This window comes from Micromys minutus, assembly GCF_963924665.1.
Source record: "Micromys minutus genome assembly, chromosome: 17".
Taxonomy (NCBI): Eukaryota; Metazoa; Chordata; class Mammalia; order Rodentia; family Muridae; genus Micromys; species Micromys minutus.
Window position 1 is genome coordinate 36447377 of NC_137952.1, and position 27114 is coordinate 36474490.

The window sequence follows — 27114 nt, forward strand, 5'->3', positions numbered from 1 at the left end:
ATCATTGGGGTCATTAGTGGGCGTGGAGATTAGCAGTCTAACCCGGGTCTCAGCTGTTGATCAATTACACCCAAGCCATCCACCCAATCAGCATCGAATGCCGAGTGCGGGCGTGTAAGGTACTATGCAGGTTAAATACGGAAAGGCGTTCGCGGAGTGCAGACGACTCGGGAAGGCCCTTGGTATAAATCGCGGGATTTTGGCGCGCTCTTTTTGTTGGCTGGGTGTTCTCGCCAGCGATTGGTTCCGGGCTGTCGCGGCTGCTGGGTTCACCTCGGCAGTAGAGAGGCGGCGCAGCTCTCCGCTGGCCTCCTGGGGGATGGGCTACCAGGAATCTCCACTGACCAAAGCAGCGGCGGGAGGTGCAGCTTACATAAAGAGGTTACGTAAAGTGCTCAGCTGGCGCGAACTCGAGGACAGCCACGGGAACCTGGAAGCCAAGGCTTCCCCCGGGAGCGTTGCTGTCAAAACAGGAGCAGCGCGGCGACCCGCTACGCGTCCAACCAGGCTCCGCAGACAGCGCCGGCTCGGAACCGACCATTCTCCGGCGCGGGCTGCAAGGAGGAGCCGGTCGGCCCGGAAGAGGAACAGCGCCGGCCAGGTAAGAGCGAGTGGAGGAGGAAGGGCCGAGGTGGGAGCCCCACAGTACCCCACACAGCACTCCGGGAGGGTCATGGGGGCCTCGGCTTGTCGTCCTCGGAAGCCGAACTTTTAGCCAGTTTCCCCTCACCCGCTGTCCCCGGGGGCTTCGGCTGGGTTTAATTCATAGGCCTGTTTACACCGGGAGAACTCCGGGTAGAACTCGGAGAGGGGCGGTTGGGAGGGGGCTAAGCCCAGGAAAGTTTAAGCCGACCGTATCGCTCCTAAAGACGGCCGTCCTAAATGGTGAAGGTCCCTACTGCCTTGTTTTTTTCCCCACTCTTGGATAAATCAGTGGCGAGAGGGAGCCGTTTGAGCTTCGGTTTCCGGTCCTCCCTCGGTACTTCCCGGTGGTTCCGTGTTTCCCGCTTTCCTTTCCCTTCCCCCGTTCAATTCGAGACGGTGGCTCCCTCTTAAAGGAGCCGCGGCTGGCGGCGGAGGTGGGACGCTGGACGCTTTTAAGTTCCTCACCCACCCTTCCCGGCCTAGTGGTTTTAACTGATTCTTTCGCTCTTAGATCACAATCCAAGGCACCGCTCCTCCGCATCTCCGGGCTAGACGGAGGGATGAGGCAGGGGGGGCCCGGGCGGCGCCGTTGCTGCTCCCCCCGCCCCCCGCAGCCATGGAAACGGGGAAAGAGAACGGAGCCCGCAGAGGGACAAAAAGCCCGGAGCGGAAAAGGCGAAGCCCAGTGCAGCGGGTACTGTGCGAGAAGCTGAGGCCGGCGGCCCAGGCCATGGATCCGGCTAAGGCCGAGGTCCCGGGCGAGGCCTTCCTGGCCCGGCGGCGGCCGAATGGCGGCGGCGGGGATGTTTCTGCACGGCCGCGCTACAGCCTGTTGGCGGAGATCGGGCGCGGCAGCTACGGCGTGGTTTACGAGGCTGTGGCTGGGCGCAGTGGGGCCAGAGTGGCAGTGAAGAAGATCCGCTGTGACGCTCCCGAGAACGTGGAGTTGGCGCTAGCAGAATTCTGGGCCCTAACCAGCCTCAAGCGGCGACATCAGAATATCGTGCAGTTTGAAGAGTGTGTCCTACAGCGCAACGGGTTAGCCCAGCGCATGAGTCACGGCAACAAGAACTCACAGCTTTACCTGCGTCTGGTGGAGACCTCGCTCAAAGGTAGACTACAACAGGCAACCCCCTGTTCCCAGAACCGCTCAGCTCTAATAACTCTCTGGCTCACTAAGCTCCTTGCCAAGTTTTGGCACCTTTTTTTTTTAGAATGCTCCAAAATCAGTCTTTTATCCAAACGTTAGCTAACTAAGTGCTAACCTTGATCTTTTAAAGTACTCAGTAGGTGTGAACCATAATTACAAGTTTAGCATTTTAAAGATGATGAAGTTGGTAGAACTGCAGAAGTTCCCTGATGCTTCTTTCTCCTCAGGACATAGAAGAGAAGAAAAGGTAGCAGACCCACCCTTGTGATCTCCTTTCCTGATTTCTAGTTTCTTCTAACTCTGCTCCCAAACCTTGTCTCCAAGTGTGAGGTTTCCTCTGAGAACCGCATCTCTTCACCAGAGGGCAGACAGTCATTCAGTTGGTTCTCAGACTAGTCCCTGAGGCAATGCAGGTTAATAACTCACACAATAATAACCCCCACAGGTGGGCCAAGGATTGTTGAACAACAAAACATGTTACATCTTTTCCTGCCATGTTACAATCTCAGTTGTTTTCATAATCTTTGGGGCTTTCTGAGTAGTGATTTTGCAGAAGATGGGGTTCCATGAGGCCAAACACCTTGCCTTCCTGGGTGAACTGCTAGACCAGAGATTCAGAGGTCTAGAAGTCTGAGGCTTCCTAAAAGCAGAGAGAGGTCAAGGGAAGAATGGACCATCAGAATCCTAACTGTATAACCTGAGTACTACAGTTTTGGATAATATCTGTAAAAGCAAATTATACCTCTGTTCTATAAATTAAAGCTTAGAGGGAACAAATATAACTTAATTAAGGTTAATCAGCTTGAAAGAGGTGGGACTCCTGGCTTCAAATTTCCTGTGTCCTTGAAGTATTGGAAGCCAGAATGGTCTGTACTTTTCACAGGTAGTGCTCCCTTCTACCTGAGGCTGAGGTTAGAATTGGTGGAATTTTAGGACTAGATTTCCTAAAATCTTTCTTGGAGCATCTGTCAGATTTTATTGTAAGGTCCCAGGAGAATCCCTCGCAGAGTTTTAAAGTCATTTCATGATGGATTGGGTAATGAAGGAATTCTCTCTGGGTCTCTCCTATCCTGCTTGTCCATTCTGAAAGGCCTCATCTGTTCCAGGAGGGTGGGTACTTAAGACTTCCTAGGGAGCGCCTTCCACTTTGCCTTCAGTCTTGTCACTTACTTTTTTAGTCCTTTTATGCACTGATCTCTTGATGGCATAAAAAACGAATGAAACATGCTTAGTGAGTGTTTGGCTTGTTCATATTTTAGTATTACCTTGGTCTGTATGAATTTGCGTTGCCAAGCAACATCTTCTACCTCAGTTCATTGATGCTGCCAGCTTGAAACTTGAACTTAAGCCAAAGCCCTTGTTAATTCTTCCAGCATTCAATACTTTCTTCATGGGTAGCACTTTAAACTGAATCTTACAGTGAATAGTGGCAGGATAGCAAGTGTTAAACACCCTGGAGTTTGGGACTTACATGCAGCCCTGGCTTGTTCTAAACTAATACATGGCAAGTTAACCTACAGGGAATGTGTCCTTATCCTAAGATGGGATGTTTCTGTCATGAGGTTGTGCAGGCTGGGAATGTCAGTAATACTCTAAGAAATCCACTGCCTCATTAAGTTCAGACTACTTTCTGAATTTCTTCTACCTTCATCTTAGAGATTTGGGTTCTTACTGGAGTTTCCCAATCTGACTGTGGAAACACAGGTTTGAAAGCTACACTAGTTTTTTCATCCTCTCCTTGTGAGCTAAAGCTAGAGAAGTTTTTTTTCCCCTTTGGGCCACATACTTAATATTGTCTGCTTTAACTTGGAGTCTTAATATGTGTTGCCTCTACTTAGGAAAATGACGCTAAGCTTACATGTCACGTCTTCTCTGCTTAGCAGATAAGACAGTACATAGCTTTCTAACACTAAAGTGGAAAAATCTCTCCAGGGTACGTTTTCTTGACTCTAAAATCCAAGTCTTGGTCAGGCCCTGGGTTTTTAGCATGCAGTTGATACTCAGTGATATCAAAGCGTTCCTTAAACCCCTGTTCCTTGTAATTCAGAATGACTTAGTGCATGCCTCTGGTAGTGTTGGAAGAGGAAAAAGGGAAACAACACTATGGCTATTGAAAATTTGAAGGCGTAAATAGTGATCAGGGTCACTCTTCAGTGTGACAGGTTAGCTCATTAGCCAGAGGATTGTAGAGAGATTTAAGAGAAAAAGATTGGCCAGCAGAAAAGGTGATCTTGAGAGGATGGTGCCCAGCCTTCAGTGACCAAGGAGAGTTCTCTCCTCCTGAGTTCAGCTTCTGGTGAATACACAGAATATTTACCAAACATGAAGTACAAGCAACTATCCAAAATACATTTTTAAAAATAACTTAAAACTATGTTCTTGGTCATATCCCACTCCATAAGCTTCTGTGTGTGAAGTTCATCTTTTCTGAGCATGGACCAAACAAGTCAGAAGTCCAGTGTGATCTGTATATCTGTCTCAGCAGGTGTTTTTGTGGGGGCTCATGTAGCTCAGGATATTATATAGCCAAAGATGACTTTGAGAACTGGGCTGAAGTTATGTACTATCTGTCATACTCACTTGCTGTTGAGAATTAAACCTAGGGCTCTGTGTGTGCTAGGACCTTAACCAAGAGGGTTCTGCCCCCAGCCCTTAGCCTGTGTTTCACAAAGAATGAAATAGGAACTCTGGATGACAGGACTTGCCCCAAATGAAAAATACTAGCATAACACTAACTCTAGGGCTTTAAAATGCCTACAAATTTGCTTGATGTCTTCAACTTGAAGTCCTTCAAGGGAAGGAGAATTAAGGTATCAACAGTTGCTTTTATCACCTTGTTTTCCTTCCCTAAAAATCCCTGTCCTGAATGTGCCCAAAACAAAGTTTAAGGTCATCACCACTTCGAAAATAGCAAGCACTCAGAAATTTGTTGCCCTAGTCTAAATCTTTCTGACAAAAAGATTGACCTTTATGTACCCCAGACACATGAATTCTGGATGACTTCTCAAACTAGAAATGTAGAAAAGCTGGCAAGCTAGCTTAACTTGTTGATAAGCACTGATGTTTACTCACAATGTTTCATAGCTCAAGATGGTTTGGACCTGGGCTTTTGGGCAGCACTCTTCCTGCATACCAGTGCTGCTGTGAACCAGGTTGCTGCATACGAGGCTTTGAAGGCTTTCCTTCCAAGAGGGTACACCTAAGTGATGCTGCAAGGTCATAAGTGGTAGCATCCTATTAGACAGGTTCTTGGTGAGTTTCACTAGTGGTCCAGGAAAGCAGGACAAAAGTAGCTGACACAAGAGAACCTGAATCTGGAAGTGAATTAACCGCAAACTCCTGGCTACGAAACCTTGGGGGCTCTGAGCAGGGTAGTCATATTTTACCCAGGCTTCCTCAAAGCAACTCTGAATTTATTACTACTGTTGTTTGAGTCTTGGAATTTAGAGACTTCAGTTAGGCAGAATTGGATGATCTTTGACTCTCTTGAAATAGATAAATGGCATGGGGATCTTAAAAAATTAATATGATACAATAGAGCAATAATTTAGGATTCAAAGGTTTTATTCCCAATTTTACTGAAGTTTACTGGGTGAAGCTAGTTGTGTTGGCTCACACCTGTAAGCCCATCTTTTTAAGGATGAGTCAGGAAGATTGCTTTTGAGTGCAGGGTCAGCCAGGACTCACCTGACTTGATTTGTTCAGTAGGCGACTTCAAGGTTAGAGTTGTGGTTTGTTGTTGGGTTGTTTGCTTTGTTTGTTTTGGATTTTTGCTGATAAAATATGTGTAATTGTACTTTGCTAATAGAATTTACTACTAATGGATCAGTCATGCATCCTGATTGCTGCTGTTTGTTTCCTTATGACTTATCAGGGCTTAATGCACTGCTGTCTGTTGGTGCCATCCTTCTCTGCATAGCAGCCAGAGAGGCTGTACCTACTTTCTGATCTGTTCTTGGATGCTGTGGGGCAAAGCATACTGAGTGTTTTCCTTCTATGTGTAGGGATTTTAGGAACTAGTCCCAGGAGCTAGAAGCCACCCTGCCTTAATTGAGAACATTGGTTAATTGGGGTTGCAATGGGGGAAGGCTTTTTATAGTGTAAACTCTCTAGGAGACCTTAACTTCCCCGGTAGAGTATCAGTTCACCTTGAATTTGCCCTCCAGCCCTATCCTTAGGGCAGGAATCCTCCTGAGTGATTCAGATTCTCATCCTTATTTAGTTGAATCCTGATGAGTGGCTTTCACATTTAAGTCTGTCAAAATCCTGTACCATAAAAAGGAATCTGTATTTTTCTATAGTTGGATAATCCAGCACTAGGGACTTGATGAAGCTTAAATTTTTTGGTGTGTGTAAGAGCCTGTATATAAGGAACTTGTGTAGCAAGGGAGATAGAATATCCAAGTGTGAAATTCCTGCTAGCACCATGAAGAAATAGAGCTCTGAGTGAGGAGTTCTGATTCTTGCCTCCCAATTAGCTTCAAGATTACAAGACAAATAGTTAATTTTGAGCTTCAGTCTTCTCACCTGGAAATGGGGTGTAATTGTCAGGATTAAGGGTATAGTTATCACGATTACAGTTTGGGACAGACACAGTTGAAAAGAATGCTTTTAGTTCTTTGATTAATTTCTTTTTAATTCTTTTATTACAGGACATTAGTTACTAAATTGTGTAAACCTTGACCCTGCTCCCTCTAGCTTCCTCCCTTGAGTGTTCTCACTCTGTTGCAGAACCTCTTGATGATTTCTTAGCTGTGCATCTGTCTTCCCTGGCTCACAGCCTTCAGAGGGAACTTTCTCATCCAATGTGCCCTTTCAGAAGTAAACCTATCCTGATATGATGTAGGTGGAGCAACAAACCTTTCTTTCTTGTTCTAAATTTCATCTTTTGCCTACCATGTAACATTCTGTAACCTGTATAATACTGAAATTATTGAAATCAATGCTTTCTAAGCTGAGTGTGGTGGCACACCTGTAATTCCAGCCTGGGCTACATATCAAGACTGTCTCAAGAATCAAAAAAAAAAAAAAAAAAAAAAAAATAGGGGTTGGAGAGAGTGCAGAGGTTACAAGGGTTTCTTACTCTTCCAGAGGACCTTAGTTTGGTTCCTAACATGTGTTAGGTAGAGCTTACTGCTGCCTGTAACTCCAGCTCCAGGGGCTCTGATGCCCTTTTCTGGCTTCTGCAGCTGCACATAGCCCCCACCCCTCAACTCTCAGTTGATTTTGAAGGACCTTGTTTCAGGTGATTAGGATGTTTGTTAATGATAATCAGTAGATGATTCTCCAAAAAGTATCTTTATGCTCTGCAAAATTTTAAGTTCTCATATTTGATGCATAAGAATTCTGGATTTTTCCTAAAGAAAATTAGGAATTTGGATTGTGCCAAAGAGCTAATAATCCATCAGACCAGGGGGTGGGGTGGGGTCTGCAGTCACTCAAACTGTTTCCTGCTCTGTGCTCCTGGTTCCTCTACTGTTTGTGCCTTCTCATTTTTGTAAGGAGTTGGCAGAGGACCAGGCAGGTAGTCAGCTTGAAGAAAGGACATGAATCCTAACTAACATCTCTTCTGTGTTCTGTCTGGGTGGGCAGCTGAGACTCATACTTCCCAGAATGAAGCCCAGACCCTGGCCTGCTTAGAGAAGTAATTCTGCAATGTTCCATCTGTTTGCTCAATGATATTGATGGGCTCTGAGCCTGCTGCTTCTATTGATTTGTGTCCTAAGGCTCCTCTAGTATCTTTAGGTTCTATTTGCCCCTTCTATAGACTAGCTTAGAGTGCTTTTTACCTGACTTTTCTTTCCCTGAATTCTTACATCCTAGATCTATTTGTGTTATAGTTCCTTTGGCCAACTTGTTTTCTTTTATTTCTTAGTTACCATAGTTACCAGTTTTTTGTATATAAATAATAATTTCCCTACTCATATCTCAGATTAGAAGTTTCATTGCTATGTGATGGAGTCTTAGAAGGAATTTGATGGCATTCCTCCCTGGCTGTACTGTTATGGAACTTTTCTTGCTGTCCCTTTTCTGACTGTTTCTAGGTGGGGCCTCAGGTTGTGGCTTCATTTTTTAGTTTTGTTTTTTTACATAGACTCAGCCTGCTTGCTGGTGACCAAAAAGAGGGTTTATAGAGCAGGGAGTGGGGGGTTGAAGGACCAGCTTCAACACTTATTTTGAAAAGAAGCCATATGCCCTGAATTGGTTCTGTTTGCATTACTTTGAGTTACAGGGGAAGTTAGGTCTGACAGATACTATGATTAAAACCAAAACTGTCATGTCTCTCTTGCTACCTTTCTGGCTTTGGTAGAGTTTGTTCGTATGGGAACCGTTTGCTGCTGGGGAAGCAGAGACACGTTTGGTGTATTGTCTCATTGAAGTACAATATTATAGTACATGGCTACATGGCTAGGAGAAAGCCTCCTTCTAGAGCCTGAGGAAGTATTAGCCTTATTCTTTGGGACTTAGCATGCCAACTGTTTTCAGGTCTTGATTCACTTAATAGCCAGTCAATGTATGGTCTGTCTTCCTTTTCTATCTTCCATTTTGTTTTGTTTTTGAGATAAAGATCTCAACTACGACTACGTAGTCCTGAAATCTATTATGGGGCAGGTAGGCCTCAGACTCTAGAGAGCTACCTGCCTCTGCTTCCCAAGTGCCAGAATTAAAGGCGTGTGTCTGCATACACAGGATCAGTCTTTCTATTGTCAAATACGACATCTGCATACTTGGACTTAGCTTTATAGGGCATTTGTCATCCAGTTCCTCCAGGACACGGTTCCATCAGTTGTAATATGAAGCATGCTGGGATTGATTTGACATGGAAGTGCCAGTCACCAGCTTTCCTGGCTTTGCACTGTATAACCCAATTCTGCCTTATGCATCTACTTCAGATGTCACTGTTCCATCAGGTTAAATTTCCTTATACCTTCCTGGGTTACTTGTCCTGTGTCCCATTATCTTTTTCATCTCAGCCTAGAGTTCTTTGTTTACTGTTTTTTTTATTCTCATCTTTACAGCAGCCTTACAAAGAATGGATAGACTCATACACCAGTTCAGAAATATAAATACACAAAATGGCCTCAAAGTCAACTAGATGGCAGCAAACGTAGTCTTAAAAGTTCAAACCCCAGGTGCTTGAGACCCAGCCCTAATGCCTCTGCCATACTTTGACTTGTTCTGTATGGGTAGAAGAATTTGCTTGGTGCCAGTTGTGTAGATCCTCTTGGCACAATTGTTTGTCACTGTCTTCTTTAATATAGTTATCTGAATGTCCACTCAAGCTCTTTCCTGTCCTTTGGTTTAGGAGAAAGGATCCTGGGCTATGCTGAGGAGCCCTGCTATCTCTGGTTTGTCATGGAGTACTGTGAAGGTGGAGACCTCAATCAGTATGTCCTGTCCCGGAGACCAGACCCAGCCACCAACAAAAGTTTCATGCTACAGCTTACAAGCGCCATTGCCTTCCTGCACAAAAACCACATCGTGCACAGGGACCTAAAGCCAGACAACATCCTGATCACAGAGCGGTCTGGCACCCCCATCCTCAAGGTGGCAGACTTTGGACTGAGCAAGGTCTGTGCAGGGTTGGCTCCTCGAGGCAAAGAGGGCAATCAAGATAACAAAAATGTGAATGTGAATAAATACTGGCTGTCCTCAGCTTGTGGCTCAGACTTCTACATGGCTCCTGAAGTCTGGGAGGGACACTATACAGCCAAGGCGGACATCTTTGCTCTGGGCATTATCATCTGGGCAATGATAGAAAGAATTACTTTTATTGACTCTGAAACCAAGAAGGAGCTCCTGGGGACCTACATTAAACAAGGGACAGAGATCGTCCCTGTTGGTGAGGCGCTGCTAGAAAACCCAAAGATGGAGTTGCATATCCCCCAGAAACGTAGGACTTCCATGTCTGAGGGGGTCAAGCAGCTCTTGAAAGACATGTTAGCTGCTAACCCACAGGACCGACCTGATGCTTTTGAACTTGAAACCCGAATGGACCAGGTCACATGTGCTGCTTAAACTCCAGGGCTGACCGTCTTGGGGGTTTTTTAACTAGGTGAGTGCTTTTTTTGTTATTGTACTGGGCTGGACTCTGGAGTTACAGAGAAAATTCAGGGCCAGGAAGTAAGTCTTATTGACACAGATTGGCCCTCAAGTCTTAGCAATTAATTAGAGATAGGTCAAATTATTTGAGTACAAAATAAGAAATGTAGAGAAGCCTTTTAAGAGGAAATGATGTGAGGCTGAATCATTCAAGTTCTTTAGAAACACCTTATCAAGTAAAATTCTCCTATAAAATGGTACTGAAAGAACACAGTTTTCAGAGTTGGTACTTTGTCCCCACCATGTTCTTGCTGGTCATAGATCCAGTTCATCACACGGGACCTTATGCTAGAGGAAACTGGGGTGAATAGACCAGTCTTAGTGTGGAATATGGATTATAGAGAAGGAAGAGGACATGGGCCAGCTAGGATAAAGAACAGAATATCCGGAGATGTTTGACTTTTCTGTTCAACAAAGCACTTAGATTGTACCAAAGTCTGAGGTGTGGTGGACAAGGCAGTGCATTAGAAACTGACCACCATATATGCAAGGTACTTTTACACATGCTGTGTTTTATATCATATACCATTAAATAAAGGACACGTGTATCCTACCAAATCTACTTGTCCCTTTTTCCTGGATTATCAAGTTGACAGGTTAGAAATAAGCTGTGTGGAGATTTTGCTGATGTCTTGGTGGGCGTAGTGCTGGCTTCATAATCATAGAAATGGACTATCTGGCACAGAACCTGGCTTCTCTTTTCCTTTGAGCCACCTCCAAAGGTGACTTGTGCTTAGTTGAGCAGCTTGCTCTGTCTTGTTCTCTGTAGACTTAGCTGGCCGGTACTCTGGGTTTCTAGCTATAGTTTTCCATTTCTATCCTTAAATTTCTGAAGACCTTGGAAGTCAAGTTTTCTTTATTAGAGAAAGGTTGTCATTGGGAAAAGGACCTGAATTTAGGTTGGGAATTTTGTCTCAATTGAGATCCACGCTCTTGTTTGGTTCAGCACTTGAAATGTGTGCTCATTTACAAGACAAAGTTGCAGCTAAAGAAAGAACAAGAAGTCAGGTGGATTACTAGGCCTTTTGTAAACCAGAAGAGGGTTACGGTCCCCTGAAGCTGGAATTACTGGTTGTATGAGCCACCTGATTTAGATAGGTGTTAGAGCCCAAACTCAGGTCCTCCCTCAAGAGCAGCAAGCCACTTAAAGCCCAAGAAATAACTGGAAGGAAAAAAAACAAGTGACCTTGGGAGGAAGGCACTAGGTTCTGGGTTCGTGTCTCAAGCTCTCCTGTCCATGCACTCTGTGCTATGTCTGGCCTGTTTGCCTTGTCCTGGCTGAGCACTTTGAATCCTGGGATGGGTCCCAGCCGTGGGACTGATGTCTGCTTAGCTAGTGTTGGAAGCGGTTGTGGGTCTCGGTCCCACAGGTCTCAGTCTCAGGGCACAGCTGCTCAGAAGTCGAAATTCAGGGATTTTGGTTAGTTAGGTGTTTTTGTAAGTCAGAAGAGGGTGATGGTCCCCTGAAGCTGGCTGTTAGACCCCAAACTCAGGTCCTCTGGAAGAGCAGCAAGCCACTTGACTACTGAGCTCTCTCCAACCTCAAGAAACATTTTAAAAGTTTTTCTTCAGATGAATAACAATATACCAGCTATTGTCATAAGTAATTATATTTTATGAAAATATTTCTAAAAATTAAGGATGAGTAGCATTGTTTTTGCAAATCTGTTTAATTCTTGCCTCATTGGGTTTTCTGCATTATAATATGGTAGACAACTCATCCTGTAACTTCTAGAAAACTCCATTGGGAGAAGGAAAGTGAAAAAGGCAAACATTGTTTTCTTAAGTGTAGCTTCATAAGTTCCCAGACTAGACAGCAGGCAGAGAAGCAGTAATGCAGACAGCTCTTTCTGAGGAGTTGTGCTGTGAAGAGGGTCTGAGAAGTGTGTGCTAGTTAGAATCCTACACAAAAAAGGGATTTATTTGAGGATTATCTCAAGTTAAGGGATAGAACTTGAATACCCTGGTTTTTAGGTAACTTTCTCTTAGACTTCTCATTGCTGGGGGTGTTAAGCATAACTGGCCCCAGTACCGACATGAAAATTCAATCAAATAACACTTAGGTATGTGCCTAAAGAGCAGTTGTTTTTGCAACAGTGAAAGAAAGGAGAAACTGCACCTTGGCTGGAAGGTAGAATTTCTATGCAGAGATGGAGTGTAGGATTTGAGTCTGTTTCTGTGGTTTATTGGCTGTGTGATGATCTCTGGGCTTTGGTTTTAAGGGTTATGAAGTGCCCCAAACACATTGTTTGAAGCTGTAGGTTTTAGGTGTACTTGTGCTAAGATGGAAGCATGCTGATGCATAGTGGCCTGAGTGGTTTGCCTTTAAAAACAGCAGGCTTGTCGAGTTGGTTGCTCTAGAAAGGGGTCTCTGCTCAGTGCGGCCTCTTTCTCCCATATTTGTCATTTTTAGAAGAGAGCCATTTCTAATTAATCCTGTCAGCTTGTGGCTGACAGAAGCCTTATCCCAAGCAGGAAGCCAGTCAAACTGGTCCTGTGCCATAGCCCACCCTGTACCAGGAGGGTACAGTGATAAGAGTGAGAGCCTCTGCATTAATAACCAGGCCTGCAGTCCAGAACACACACTTCTGTTACTGGGGCCTATTAAAGTCAAGCTCTTGGGTGATGTCTTTGGAATGGAAGCCTGCTGAAGGAAACCAGGTGTGACTTGAAGTGTCTGGAGAGGTCTATAGAGTGTCATAGAAAAGTTTTGTTCCATATGAAGTTTTAGTTGTTTAATATCAGAACGAGGTCTAGTTTTTTGTTGTTGAAGATCATAGAGCTAAATCCTCATAATTCAGTGAATAATTTAGCTTGGACCAGCCCGACTTCGGCTGTCCAGCTCTAAGCATGCTGGAGTGCAGGCAGGGGCTAGAGAGCTTGGTAGGTTTCCCATGGGAGATAGTTTCTTCAATGAGATTTAGTGTCCTGTTCTCAAGGCAAGGTGTGGTGGCTAAAGAGCCAAGCCTTTGGATTCTGTTCCAGAAGTTGATTTTAGCTTTAGTCTATGTAGTTGAGTTGGCCATAATAAGCATCCCCCCTAAAGGTGTGTGTGTGTGTGTAGTTGAAAGAGGGACTTGACACTCTGTGGTCTGATTGTTGCACCCATAAGATGCAAGAATGAGGCTTTTATTTAAGTAGGATGATCACTTGGCTACAGGGGATCCACTGACTTATTGTCTTAGGGTTTCCATTGCTATGAACACCATAACCAAGGCAGTTCTTACAAAGACAAACATTTGCAGATTTAGAGGTTTAGTCCACTGTCATAGCAGGAGGTGTGGTAGCATGCAAGCAGACACGATGCTCAAAGAAGGAACTGAGGGTTCTACATCTTCATTCAAAGGAAGCTAAGAATAGACTGTCTGCCAGGTATTTAGGAGAGGATCAAAGCCCACCTCTCACAGTGACATCCTTCCTCCAACAAGGCTATGCCTCCTAATAGCACCACCTCTAAAGCCAAGCCAAGTTTCAAACACATGAGTCTATGGGCCAAACCTATTCAAGTCATAACAGTTAGCAGGGGCTTTGTTTTGTTTTAGATGGACTTGTGAGTTTTTTCTGTCTTAATCTCTTTTGAGTCTCTGTCTATATAGGAGCTAGATTGGTTCAGGGCTGTGTGTCTCTAGTATTTCACAGAGCTATACCAAGAGAGAACTTTGGGGGAAGCTGCCATATTTGTTCGGTTCTCTCTTGTCCCAGGAAATAGAAACTTTGCCTTTGACTATGATGACTCTGGCTTAGGTACCAGTTTACACACATGTCCCCTGTGGCCTTGTCTTTCTAGGTGTTTTAGAGTTCTCCTCGGATGGCTTTCGCTTTCAAACAGGAGGAATCTGAGCTGTTCTGTAGTGGGTTATGTACCCACACAGGGGTCCTCTGTTGTGCTAGCATCTGGAAGGAACAGGCTTGCTCTAGGGCTGTTGGTAGCAAGGCCCAGATGCTGCTCATAGGGCTTTCTCTAGCATCCTTGACTTCACCCAGCAAAGATTTCATCCCTTGGGTGAATATGAGGGACACTGATAATCATCTGCCAGCAAAGCTGTCTCTGAATGATTGGTTTTCTTCCAACTTTAATCTCTTGGGACCTTGGGGACATGAAGATATTCTCACTGACCCAATAGCTTCATACTGTCAAAGAAGCCTGCTCCAAGGGCCTGTGAATTGGGGCCAATGGCCCTATCTCTTTATCTCTATCCCTAAATGAACTCATTCAGGGAGTAAGTTATGTACTTCCACACCCATCTAGTTATGCTGTTTGTCCTCATTCTGTACATGAGAGCAATGGTTCACTAAGTCAGAATTTGATCTAAGTGTATGTGGTCGGAGATTCTAGCCTTCCATTCTGCCTTCTGCAGTTTCTTGTTGGGCTCATTCTTTGAAGCTGGTAATGAGTTCTTTCCCAGGGGGAGAAAAAACATACTGATTGCCCTCCGTACATAGTTTCTGTGTGTCCTCCACAACCACAGCTGCTCTTGGCTATGAATACCACAGCAGGACCACCAGCCCAGCCATTGCTTTAGGTGACAAAAGGTAGATTCCTTTTGAGTTACACTGACACTGCCCTAGACATGGGTAGGGAAGGTAGTCTAGGATAGAGACACCTATATAAACAAGGAGTGCAGCACCAGCTTGAATAAAGAAGAGAAGCTGCCATAACATCCTGTCTGAAATCTATTCTCAAGAATTAGCCAAAAGTTTCAGGTAGACAGGGCCTAAGACAGAACAGCAGGGACAGATCTCTCAAGTCTTTCAAGTCCTGACTAAAAAGCTGGAATATCCTCAAGAATACCTGCTCTGATGGGTAGGGCTTCCTGCAACCCTGTGTTGGAAAATTCTGGGGCCAAGACAGGCAGTGTAGCTCGCTTGGTGACTTTCGGTCATTTAGATTTTACTGTTGTCTCCTGGGAGCTTGCAGTTATAGGTGAGGGCACAGTGGATAGCAAGCAAGTCTTTGGAGGACTGACTGACTCATAAGGGACTTTAGTCTAGTTCGGATGTGAGGAGACCACTTGGGCATGTACTGAGGAGGCTTCGTTGAACAGACTGCTCAGAACCACCCTGTTGAGAAGGGAAGGGCAATGTTCCCAAGTGTTGATTCAGGCCTGGGGAGAGTACCCAAGACTTTGTAGGAAAGAGCAGACAAGTTGTCAGCCCCTCTTCATTTCAACTAACCTCATACTATTCTAAAAGCAGAAGAAATAGAGATTTCTTTCAGCATTTCTAGGACTCAGAGGCATGGCCGGTCTTAAAAATGCCAACCAAGTTTAAAATAAATCAATACTATAAAACACAGCAGTGAATTTCCCAACTTTAAAGGAATTTCACTTTCAGTAAGAGCTACCAGGGGAAAGCAGCAACATAAACAGGTCAGAAAGAATTCTGTATTTTGTTTCTTTGTTAAAAGAAAATGATGTCTAGGGACTTGGGAAGACTGTATTAGAGCTACCCTGGCACCCCATAAGGCATAGTAAGGAAGATAGAAATGCCTGCTTTCTGGCTACAAAACTATATGATTTGAAGCTAAGGGAAGGAGTCTTATGAATGATGGTTGGATATTTTTTTCCTCCTTAGTTTGTTTTCTGAATTCACAGGCATGGTCCTAGAGCAGTGATGGGAGAAACATTGGCTGTATCATTTTGGATTTTAGTATGTATCATTTTGTTTAGTAAGTAAAGTTACTAAGATAATGTGAGGCAGCTGGTTGGTTCTACATATACCTACATCCATCCTCTAGGAAAAGGGGCCCCTTAGCAACCACATATAATACCCCTTTGCTTTTCCTTTTCCACTTTGTATTGGACTTGCCTAAGACATGTCCTTCTAGAAAGCTTCAGTCTAGGACAAATTTCAGGCATGGGGCAGGAGTGTGCTGCTGTGAAATCTTGGCAGACGTCACAAACACTGCCAGCAGAACCCAGCCCCTTGTACCAGACATGAAGAAAACTGGAAGTCACAAGTAAAGACTCATTTGTTGTTAGTAACCAGATTGCCTGTTTGGATCTGGTGAATGTTTGGAAGGAACATGGAGCAGCAGAAATGGGTGTGAAAAATACCACACCCCAGACAAACAACAGGGTGACTTTTTACCTTTATAAACTCATTCTGGGGTTTAAGCCAAGTACTGAAAGTGAAGAGCAGCTGTCACCAGACACAGTCCAGAGGTCCCTTGACTATGTCAGGGCCCAGCTTCATTCTAGTGTGGTATAAAAAAAACTTTTGGAGAGCATGTAGCTCCATCCCACTAATATAGAACTCCACTTGCTCGCCTGCTTACAGAGCTGGTGTTGATGTTGTGGGCAGACTGAGTCCTGCAGTCCCAATCATTGTCCTTGAGAGAACCTGAACTGTTAGAAGGTGATTCCAATTTAGAAGTGTCAAGACTTAAGAGAGCCATAAATAAGCAAGGGCTATAATCCCATCACAGAGAACTTCAAGCTATTGTCACAATCCTCTTAAGACTCTTGAGTACAATTATCAAGCTCAGGGATGCTCTGTAGCCTTAACTTGACCTCTACCAGGTGGAGAGACTTCTGCCTTTCAGTATCTGTTCACACCTTAGTCTGAATGATACGTGGTACAAGGGGAGGCACATGTTGGCAGTGGAACTCAGGAACCCGTGGGTCCACTTTCTTTGTGCTGAGTGAACATGTGTATATCCTTAGCCCTGCATTTGTTTGCTTTTGTAGTGGAGTCAGTCTGTAAAAAGCTGGCTTCTTTATCATTGAGCTTGGCAGACTCAGCACTCCCAACATTTATCTTGTTAAATCTTTACTTGTGTCCTTCCTTGGTGTGGCTGCCTTTTCTTTTGGTTCTCACCAAAAGAAAATCAAAGTAAGTGATTTGGCCATGAGAGTGACATGTGTTAGTTCAAGAGCTAGAGGTCTAGCCCAGGGTTACCTCCATTGAGTTCCCAAAGAGAGGCCATGTAGCCAACCCTAGGGGGATCCTAAGCTGTCTTAAAGGCTCAGAAAGAGTGCTGTCTTTTGAAGTAGGCGATAGGAACATTTGTCTAGATAGACTTGGAGAAAGGTCATCAGCCAGCATCCTGAGCAGAACTCAGTGAGCATTGGCACCGAGAATATATATGCAAGGAGTTTAGGCCTGGGTTGGCTTTTAGAAAGGTCAGATACCTCTCAGCTGCCAGGGGCTTTGTGAGGCTAAGGAGGAGGAATTTCATCTTGCTTATAAGGTGGGGTTAGAGTGGGTGGAACAATGCCTCTAGCATTTTAGGAGGGTGGGTGAGACCTTGACCTACATCTGGCACACTGGATACCTATGTGCAGGGCATGAAACTACACAGTACTTTGTATGCAAAGGAGGGAAGAGAACCAGAAGGATCATGGAAGCCCAGTGTCTTCACAGTAGTGACAGGGATTTGTGGAATCTTCACTTAAACCACACTGCCCCTTCTGCCTCAGTAGCTTTGGGTACCTCATCTATAGATTGTTTACTGTGTGAAACATGGGATGGTGCTCACACCGAAGTCTGCATTGCAGTTCAGCATGCAGAGAATTCAGAAGCACCATGCCTCCTCCTTTTACCCCATCATATTTTGCTTTTGGTAAACCTTTCTAGGCCAACCATGAATTTGACTTGATCTCTCCCTCGTGATGTTTGGAGCCCTTCTTTCCCCTAGGAAAGCAACAGACTCTTTAACAAGAGCCCCCCAGGAGTTTCCCTTGGCATACCCTCGACTTCGAGCTGTAACCAGACGATGTTTTGCCCAGACCATTCTGGCCTTGAGCCTTTCCTTTTATAACCACAAATTGTCCTGTCACCACATGGAAGAGTGACCTCTCTTAGTAACCAGGACTCAGATGGCTTCCTCCTGGTGGGAAAGTGTCCTTTGGGGAAATCCCAGGATCCCTGACTTTTCCCTGGAGCTTTTTCTCTGCTAGTCATAGCAGCTGCAGTTGAACCTGGTTCTGTGGGGATCAACTGAGGCAGTGAGCAACTTTTAGTTCGGCCCCACACTTAGAAGCTTAGGAAAGGGTATGTTATGGTGTCCACTTATCTAACTGCCAGTCTTATCAGAACTGTTTCTAGGAATGCAAATGTTCTCTCTTAATTTAGGACCCATTTACAGCTAAAATGCTAATATACCAGCCCCACCCCCAAGAACTATTGTCTTCCTTCTAGGCCAGAGCAGAGGTCTCTGGTTCCAAGCTCTCTCACACAGTCTGGATGACTCAGCTGGCAGCTCTGCCTACTGTTGGTTACCATGGAGCCTCTTGAATCTAGAATCTTCCTTCCTGGCTAGTAATTCTTTTTGTGCATTTGGTGAACTTTTTAATACTAGCAATTTTGGCAGCACACTTAAGGAATCAGACGGTTTAAAATAGTACAATGTCAGTAATACAGTGTGATCACTAACATATTAAGACTTAGTCTTTATATAAAAAAAGCTCCCTCCTTGTGCTGTTGCTGTAGACTCACTCACTGTCCTGTGGAGTGTCAGACACAGTTGAGGAAAAGCTGTTTTCAGCAGTGTCTTCTTGCTCTGGTGTCCATTGGGCCTGGCAGCTGTGCTTCCTTTAAAAATATGTTTCTGAGAGAGTAAGGTAGGTGTGGACCCAACTTCAGATGCTGGGACTTGGGGTCTTTCTACTACCACTACAACTTCACAGCTACCTCCTGAGCTGCTTGTCAGCTAAGGAGAGTAAAGCCATTTTTAGTTGATTCCTGTTTGTTCGCCATTTTACAGATAGTTGTAAGATTCTAGTTCTGCTCTTGGCATGAATCTTGCACTTTACCTGACTTATATCTAAGTGACATGGTCTGCACACCCCCCCCCCCCCCAGCATTGCTATGTTTGGGCTTTAGGAGCTCTCCACTTGAATACTGTGTGGGATCTGCTTTTCCTTTGAGAGGGGTTCTCATGCTGAGAAGCTGGGAAGAAGCAGTGGATTCAGGAGCCTCTCTAAGCAGTAGACTGTAAATGTCAGAAGTCCGTGCTTGCGTCTTCATTTTGCCCATCCTGCAGTGATGGTGCCAGAACAGTGCAGGTTTCATGGTAGTTCTGCCCCTTGCTAGATGTCAGAGGGAAGAGAAATAAATAACACAATCTTTGTAGGTGTGAAGGAACTTCTCTCAGTACACTGGCTGCTCAGAAGCTTGGTGTGAGTGTGTGCAAGTACTTGGCACTGAAGTAGGAACTTAGTCAAAGGCAGAAGCTTTTTTTTTTTTTAAAGATTTATTATTTTATGTACATGAGTACACTGTAGCTGCCTTCAGACACCAGAGAAGGGCATTGGATCCCATTACAGATGGTCATGAGCCACCATGTGGTTGCTGGGAATTGAACTCAGGACCTGTGGAAAGGCAGTCAGTGCTCTTAACCACTGAGCCATCTCTCTACCCCGGCCAATGTTTTTAGAACCGTATTTTTTCCCTTAAAGTGCTGTTCTTTTAAATATCTCTGGAAAGTTTGTAAATTAGTTTTCTAGGGCCATATCAGTCATTCAGTATGAGTTCATTGTGTCCAACAACACCTGATAATCTAAGAGCCCTAAGAGAATCAGCAGACTACAGCAGTAGGCCTTTACTATCATTTTATGGAAAGCAACCAATATCCTTGGCAATACCTTGTTGGTGGCTTTCCCTGGGACCCCTTTGGCCAACAGCTGTAACCTAATCCTGGCACTGGAAATTTTACTTAGCAGAAAAAAATGTCTAGTTGGGGGATTGTCTCTTCTATTATTTGGTGACTCCATTTAGATTGCTTTTGTATATGTATATACTTAAGATGCTTCTACAGTAGTAGGTTTCCATATGACCCCTCCAATGATCCTCAGTGTTAGTTGTCCTTCCCTTGATTCCCTTTCAGTTTGCTCCTCCCATTCTAGTCTGTACCCCACCCCAATTCTGCCTATTTACTATATATTTTCCCTTACTCTATATCTAACTTCTCCAGAGTGCATGCTTTTATGTATAGTCTTGTTTTAATAAGTTTATTAAAAATAAGAAAAGGGGGATTCTCGGTTTTTAGCCCCACGTCAGAGTCCACATCTTGCTGCTTGCTGGCCGAATTCTGAGGCATCGTGTATCAGGAATCCTCTGTGGTATGTGTCCAGGATCCGCACCTCAACCCCCTTTTTAATTTAGATTTACCATTATGTTAGGTATATGCCTGTTTTGCCTGCATGTGTGAATGTGCATCACATTCATGTCCAGTTCCAGTGGAGGCCAAAAGAGGGTATCAGATTCCCTGGAACTGGAGTTAGAGATGGTTGTGAGCTGCCATGTGGGTACTGGAACTTGAGCCTAGGTCCTTGGTAGAACAACCAGTGTTCTTAACCACCGAGCCACCTCTCCAGCTGCTAGGATCTTTCCTCTAGACCATCAAAGCTTAGTCATGGGATTTTACCCAAATGATATAAATTTTCATAGCCTCCCAAAGCCTCATCCATCCCAACACTCCAAGTTTCACCACCATAATATCTTACAAGAACATTAACATCCTCCTTCAGAGACAGACGACATTCCTGCTTTCTACCACACAGCTTTGTAACATTTCACTTGACCCATCAACAGTCTTCTTACTGATACACTCATGCCATCCTTCTCTCATTCTTCAGTCTAACAGTTAGCTGACAGATCATTCATTTCAGCTCCTTAGTTTTGGACTTTGGAGGTACTGCCTCATCATTGGACATCTTTATTCATGAATTCTTTTCCATATTTAGAGTTAGCAGTGAAGCTAGGTTTCCAAGAATGGAAGTACCAGGCTCTTAACTCAGCACACCTGAAATTCTGAAAGGTTTTTAACCAGCTGTTTCCCAGTGGTTGCTTACACTCCGTCAGTTTGAGGGATGTCTTTCCCATGGCACCTACAGCCACTTGGGATGGCTGAATGGCTGGAGACCCCGACAGAGGAGATGTAAACTCACTGAATGTAAGAACTGTGTAGGCCTTATACTTTATAGTCATTCCACTCAGCCCTACAGGATGGAAGACTTCCAGAGGAAGAGAGAGGCAGAGATGCCCATTGTGGTGTCACTTTGTGAGTGAGCAGGGCACCTGTCCAAGACTTAGGCTACTGGGCCAGTGTTGTCAGCAGCACTAACCACAGCTCTGGAGAATGGGAGCATGCTGGCTGGAAGCAGGGCGCACTTCTAAGGTTGCAGACAGTAGGCTTGATGTGTCTGTAGGACAAGGAAGCTGCTGAAAGGTTGCAAGAGTGCAGGAAAGGGCTTGTTTGGGCCAGTCATCTAGGGAGAAACTAGACAATTTAAAAACTTGAGAACATTGTTACCCATGTGACCTGCCCTAAGTAAGATAAAGCTATACTTAGCTATGTGATTAAATGGCTTAGAATATGTGGCTGGCCCAAGGCTAATCTCTATAGGTTTTTGTGTGCTAGGTTTCCTTGAAGGGCAGCTTCCTGTCTTATTCTTGAGGCCTGGCATCAAAGCACTTCCCACCAGCAGCCAGTGCACATGTGCACACACAGATACATGTGATGACGTTTCAGGCAATAGCAGACAGTACACAGTGGCGATCCTATAAGTAAACTGATATTCAGACAGCTTTACATTTATTGTATTATTAAGCCACGCACAGCTTAGTTTATGTGATCTTTAAAATCACTTGTGACATAGGTTATGGGACCAAAGGACTTGAATTTGTAGTCAGCTGGCAGAACGTAAGACACAGTTGTGTCTCCAGAACACTTAGTTATAACCCCAGTAGATGAAGCTGGGAAACCTTGCTCTGGGTCCACCTGACGAGGGGGGGAGTAGGAAATGTGGTCTCTTTAAACTTGTTGTTTAACTCAGTCTATATAGGTTCTTGGATGCTGGACACTATGAGCAAAATCTTCAATACTGATAGGAGTGGAGAAGAAAGGCTGAATAATAGAACCAAGATCATCAGGGTCTTCTGGGGACAACCTATCGGGAATGGGTCCTGTGGGGTACAGGGAAGTTGGAGTTTAGAAAAAGGTATAGGATTTGTAATGAGACTGGTAGCTAGAGCATGCCTTAGATTCCCTCTTCCAGTGTTTTCCCTTAGTCATATGACCTTGAAAACATCTGTTCCCTTACCTGAGAAGAAAGATAGGAGCTCAGTTTACTTCATGTAAAATATTTAGAAAACAGTGTACACAGCTTCAGTGTCAATTCACCCACTGATCTAATGTCCACTCCTTGCCTGTCTTCTGTCTTCCAGGTCGGCCCTTCGAGACCCACAGTCTCATGACCGGATAGCAGAGGGTGGTGGTGATCTCCTGACAGCTGGACCTCCCACAATGTGAAGCTTTTGCTTGGGTTTCCCACTCTACCCTTTCTCCTTTATTATAATAATTGTTTTTTTAAACATTAAACCATCAAGTCTTCTGAAGAGCAGAAGGCTATACTCTGGACAGGCACCTTTTTATTGTTGTTTGTTTTTTGTTTTAAAGAACATTGAATGTGGACAAAGCTTATGCATATAGTCGCTGATAATCTGTTAATTTCTTAAGTTAGGAAACAATTTTGGTTTTGTCTTTGTTCTGTTTTCTTTCTTACATCTCAGTTCTGCTTTAGCATCCCACTTTCCACAGAAGTTGTGTCTACCCAGAGTTTGGTATTTCTCCTGGAAAGGGATATGAAGATCTAAGAAAGCAGCCTTTGAGTTGCCTCCTTCCAGATATGGGAGCTGCTGGACTCCTTGGATGGACTGGTTCTGGCCAGCCCTCCGACCTCAGACAGGATCAGAGATGAAGAGCCTCTAAGAAGAGGAACCACCAGGGTTTGGCCAGAGGGACACTAGAAAGAAGACCTAAATCGTGGGTTTGGTTCTTCTTAAGTTCTTAGGAGTGTCGGGTCACACCAGGACTCACTGTAGTGGGCATTGCTTCTCTCTTCTTTCCTTTCCTACTGGGATCCCCGAGGAAAGGGGCCAAGAGCGGTTATCCCATCACTTGGGGGATAAAAAGACCCCATCCCCACTTTCCTTGCACAAGCCTATCTTCTCATTAGGACTTTTGTGCCAACCTCACCCCTGTCAGACTTGGTCTTCCTTGGCCTCTCCTCACTACTATGAGGCTGATTTACCTTTTTACCTTTTCCTCTCCTGCATTGTCTTCTCTATGTGCTACAAGTCCAGCCTGTCAGGGACTACCTAGGTCCCAAGATCCAGTTTTGATCCTTGCCGAGTACCCTCAACTGTCTGCTGCCATCATTCCCTCATAGTGAAAGGTGTGCTCTGTGTACTAGGATCCCTAGTGTCACCACTGGGTGACACTGCCAAGCGCCATCTCTTACCCCCCCCAGGGACTTCATGTTAGGTGACCTCTATGTCACTGTTGTCTGATGTGAAGAGAAAGGACCTGCCTTGACGAGGGAGGTATGAGGCAGATGGGGTGCCCAGGTGGCTATTAGGGAGCCGTCTAAAGCACCCGACCTAGATCCCCGTGACTGCCGCACACACTTGGAACTCCCTCCCTCAGCTGCCTCATGGACCCCACCATCCTCTCTGGTGTTGCCCTCTACACAGTGCACCTTTGGTTGCTCCAACACTTTTCCAGACTTTTAACCTTGTTCTGGCCTTGTGGATGGGGCGAGGAAAGAGTATCTGTTCATTCTTGTTTATACTTCCTACCCTGGAGCAGGATGGATAGGGAAATGAGAGGTCGAGGGGAGCTTTCCCTCAAGCAGGGTCTCTTGTTCTGTAGTGTGGAGAAGGTCAGCACGGCCGACCCTCACAGCTGACCCTGCTGAGTTAGCTCCTCCACTTCACTTTCCAGCCTTCTCTTGGGCAACTCAGCACCAAAGTTTCTTTTCTTGGCCAGAGGTTAGCTGCTGTTCCTGTGGCTGCATGACTGTAGATGGGAACCTTACCTGGTGCTGCACTGTGATAGCATCTCAGTCTCCTTGAGTGACTTTCTAAGCAGCCTCCTGAGCCTAATCAGTGGCACCCGGAAGGGTAGGAACAGCGGCATCCCCTAATCGCAAGATACATTCCATTTCTGTTCTGCTGCCCTCCCTTCCCTGGGCTCCTGCTGTCTCTGTGTCTGAGCAAATGGGAAACTTTGTCTCTGAACTCAGTAACCCAACTCTCCCGCCTAGTCCTGCTCTGGGTTCCTGGTAAAGGCCCGGGCCTAGCAAATCATTATTCTGTACCTTATTCTTCTCTCTTCCGTCTCAGCTCTCTAACCAAGACTTGGGGTGCAGTGCTTTCCTATCATACGTAACCCCTGTAGGTTGCAGGTGGGTAGCCTGGTGAGGGTTAGCCTGCTTCCCTGCACCTCATCTTCCATGACCCCCAGCTACTCCTGGTCTGGACATTGCACCTCTTTCTATGGCTCAGATGAGAGCCAGGTCTTGAGCCCCAAGTGCCTGCTCCTGCCCTTTTCACCCTTTCCTCCCTGTGACCCATGCTGTCACCTGCCAGCTACATGGAAGCTGGCCCCATTACATGCTTGCTGTGCTATGGCAGGTGGGTCAGGGCCCGTGTTCTTTCCCTGTCACTTCCCTTTCTGCCTCTACCTGGGGTGCAGGCTTGCCAGTAGCTCTGGGGCATCTGATCTCAGGTGTCTCTAAGTTTGTTAAATCTATTCATACTCTAGAAGTTTGCAGAACTCAATGTTTGTCCTTTTTTTGGGGTGGTGGTAAGCATTGCCTGTTGGGAGACTAGGCTTTCTCAGTTCTCTGTGCTCAGAGCTCAGCTCTCCCTGTTCGTGAAGAGTCAGCAGGATAGACCATAGTGCCTTATTCCATTGTCTTCCCCTGTCCAGACTCAGCCAGAGCAGGTGGCTGTCTTCTGGGTTCATTTTTGTCACTTGCACTCAGACTCCCACCTGTATATAGCCACAGGGGAAGGAAACCTGAGCCCCAAGCCACCTCCTTCGGGCTATAGCCAGACACACCTCCCTCTTGCCTCTGTGGCCCTCACAGCAGCTTTAGACCAGGACCAAATGCTGCTGCCCACATATGCACTGCCTTTGTCCCTCCCTGTTTTTACTTAGCTCTAGCCAGGAAGACACCAACTGCACCATCCAAACTGGCACCAGCTAACCCCCTTCTGGTTACCCAAGGTTCAGGCTTTTAGCCTTACCTAGCTTAGGGGCGCTGAGGCAGGGAGTAGGAACTCTAGTCCCGCCTTGTAAGGTTTGCCCTTTGGCTGCCTGAGGGATGTTTTAATGTTTACTTAAAGAAAATACCCTGTTTACAGCTGGAGGAGAAATGCGCCCATACTAGGTAAGGATCTGACTCTGCATAGGGCCTGGTCTCCTTGGCACTGCCAGTCGTAACTGCAGTGGTGGTGAAGGCAGAGTGAGCAGAGGCCCCACTTATTCTGCTTCCTAACCCTGTGGTGCTAAGACCACTCCCACTTTCCTCCTAGTTCCTGTCCCACCAGTCCCCTTTCGTCATTCCTCCAAGATTCTCAGCTCTAACATCACTATTTTAGAAAACCAGTGTTTGCAGCAATAAAGTTATATTGTTTTTGTGTGACTCTTATTCCAAGAAGAAGAAAGGAGTATTGTGGGAATCTACTTAAGCTGTTAGCTGTTTACTGTTGGAGAAGACAGCTTAGAGGGATTGATTATGTATGGCTTACAACCTTTAGAAGAGTGGGAAGAGCAAGAGCTTGACTGCTATCCTCCAAGGAGGGGACTCTACTGCCCTTGCCTTACTCTGACTTGCCCCTTCAGCCCTGCCCACCATGAGCTCTTCCCACCTCTCTTCCTCAGTCCCCATCTGGGGGCACTAGTGGCTCAACCCTAGGTGGGTTTGGGTTATCCCTCCCCTTGACTGGATTCTCTCTCCTGGTCTGACAGCTCTAGACAGCTGCTGGGAGTCTACCTCAGAATTGGCTAAGCTTGGTTATTCAGCCCTTCAGGCCAGCAGACTCTGGAGGCTAATGCCTCTGCCTTCTGATTTTGAGCTTGTGCGCACAGGTCAGCACATGCCCAACTAGATGCTGAAAGGAGCCTTGTCTGGACACAGGCTCTGGAAGGAGAGCCTAGTAGGTACTCAGCATTGGCTGATATCAGCATCCACAGACATCGCTGAGGGGCAAGCCTGCCATTTGTTGCCTAGGGCCCCGAGGATTGGGGAGAGTACCAGAAATATTGGACCTTTGCTTTTGTTCTAAATCCAGATGATATCACAGGAAGGAAACCTATTTAGGGGACTTTTTTTTCCTTTTCCCAAAACACCCCAAGGGATCCTTGCCATCAAAACTGGAGGATATTTCAGTTACTCTTAATGCTCATGTGGGTCAGACTTGGTTTTGAGGGAGGTTTAAAGCCAGGCACAACGTTAGTTTCAAATACTAGTTAATCTATTTTTTTTTCTTTTTGCACAGAAGCTGGTAATATAGGACCTATGTGTGAACAACTTTATATGACTATTTTTTGTACTTGGCTTACTTGGGTTGGTATAACATATTTAAGTTCCTTGAACACTGTGGATCCCTTAATGTGTATGAATGACTGAAACTTTGTAAATTAAAGGACGTTTGTGTGAATAAAGTTATTTGATGGGGTCAAAAAGCCATATGCTATTTGAAAATGAGTGTTTTGTGATTTTTACTGCTATCGGACGAGTGGAAGGGCCACAGTCTTATTGGGGGGGGGGTTGTCTGTCAGAGCCTGAGTCCTGGCACTTCTGACAAGTTAAACTTGCTGACCTGCCCTCAACAGATCAGTTAAACAAGTAATGGAAAGCTTGCCAACTGGGGCAAATAACAGCCTTGGTGCACCTTTGTCTTCCCATGTGATGTGGAAGTAAGATGGCTACCTTAAGAGCAAGTAAAAAGACCCCAGGCTGGGCCAGGTCTCTGTACATGTGTAGTTCCTCTTCCTGAAGTCACCTTTGGAAAGCCGGCCTCTTACTTGGTACTGTGCAGCACTTGTTGAAACTCTTGTCTGACATAGAGTGCCCCTTCCCCATTTTGGGTCTTACTTAAGGAGATCCGTATCCAAAGGAATGGCAAAATAAAACAAGAATCAGGACTTTGGAATACCTGTTAGAGGAAAAGACTTCTGACACAGACTTGAACTGTGTAAACTCCATTTTGGATTCTGGATTTAGGAACAAAACCTTCTGGAAAGGATTCTTCTGTCCTTGACCCTGGTAATGAGTTGGCACTTGAAGAATGTAGCCACAAGTTTAGTGGGGTTTTTTGTTTGTGTGTGTGTGTTCTAAGGTTCTATGTGTGTTATTTCTTTTTAGAGGCATGCACCACCAGACCTTGCTTTTGTCAAGCTTTGAAACTGAACATTTCCA

General features: G+C 45.3%; 1 protein-coding gene across 2 annotated transcripts; it reads left to right on the forward strand.

The window, feature by feature from the left end:
• Positions 1-319: 319 nt before the first annotated feature.
• Positions 320-26331, forward strand: STK35 (serine/threonine kinase 35; the record flags this gene model as incomplete). 2 transcript variants are annotated; one of them, XM_080931300.1, is made up of 4 exons in its annotated part: positions 320-601; positions 1157-1757; positions 9102-9851; positions 22070-26331. In XM_080931300.1, 3 exons carry the CDS (start codon positions 320-322, stop codon positions 9812-9814), a joined length of 1596 nt encoding a protein of 531 aa, XP_080787426.1. In that variant the 3' UTR covers positions 9815-9851; positions 22070-26331. The 2 variants fall into 2 exon arrangements, with proteins under 2 accessions (XP_080787426.1, XP_080787427.1); XM_080931301.1 differs by lacking the exon at positions 9102-9851.
• Positions 26332-27114: the final 783 nt, after the last annotated feature.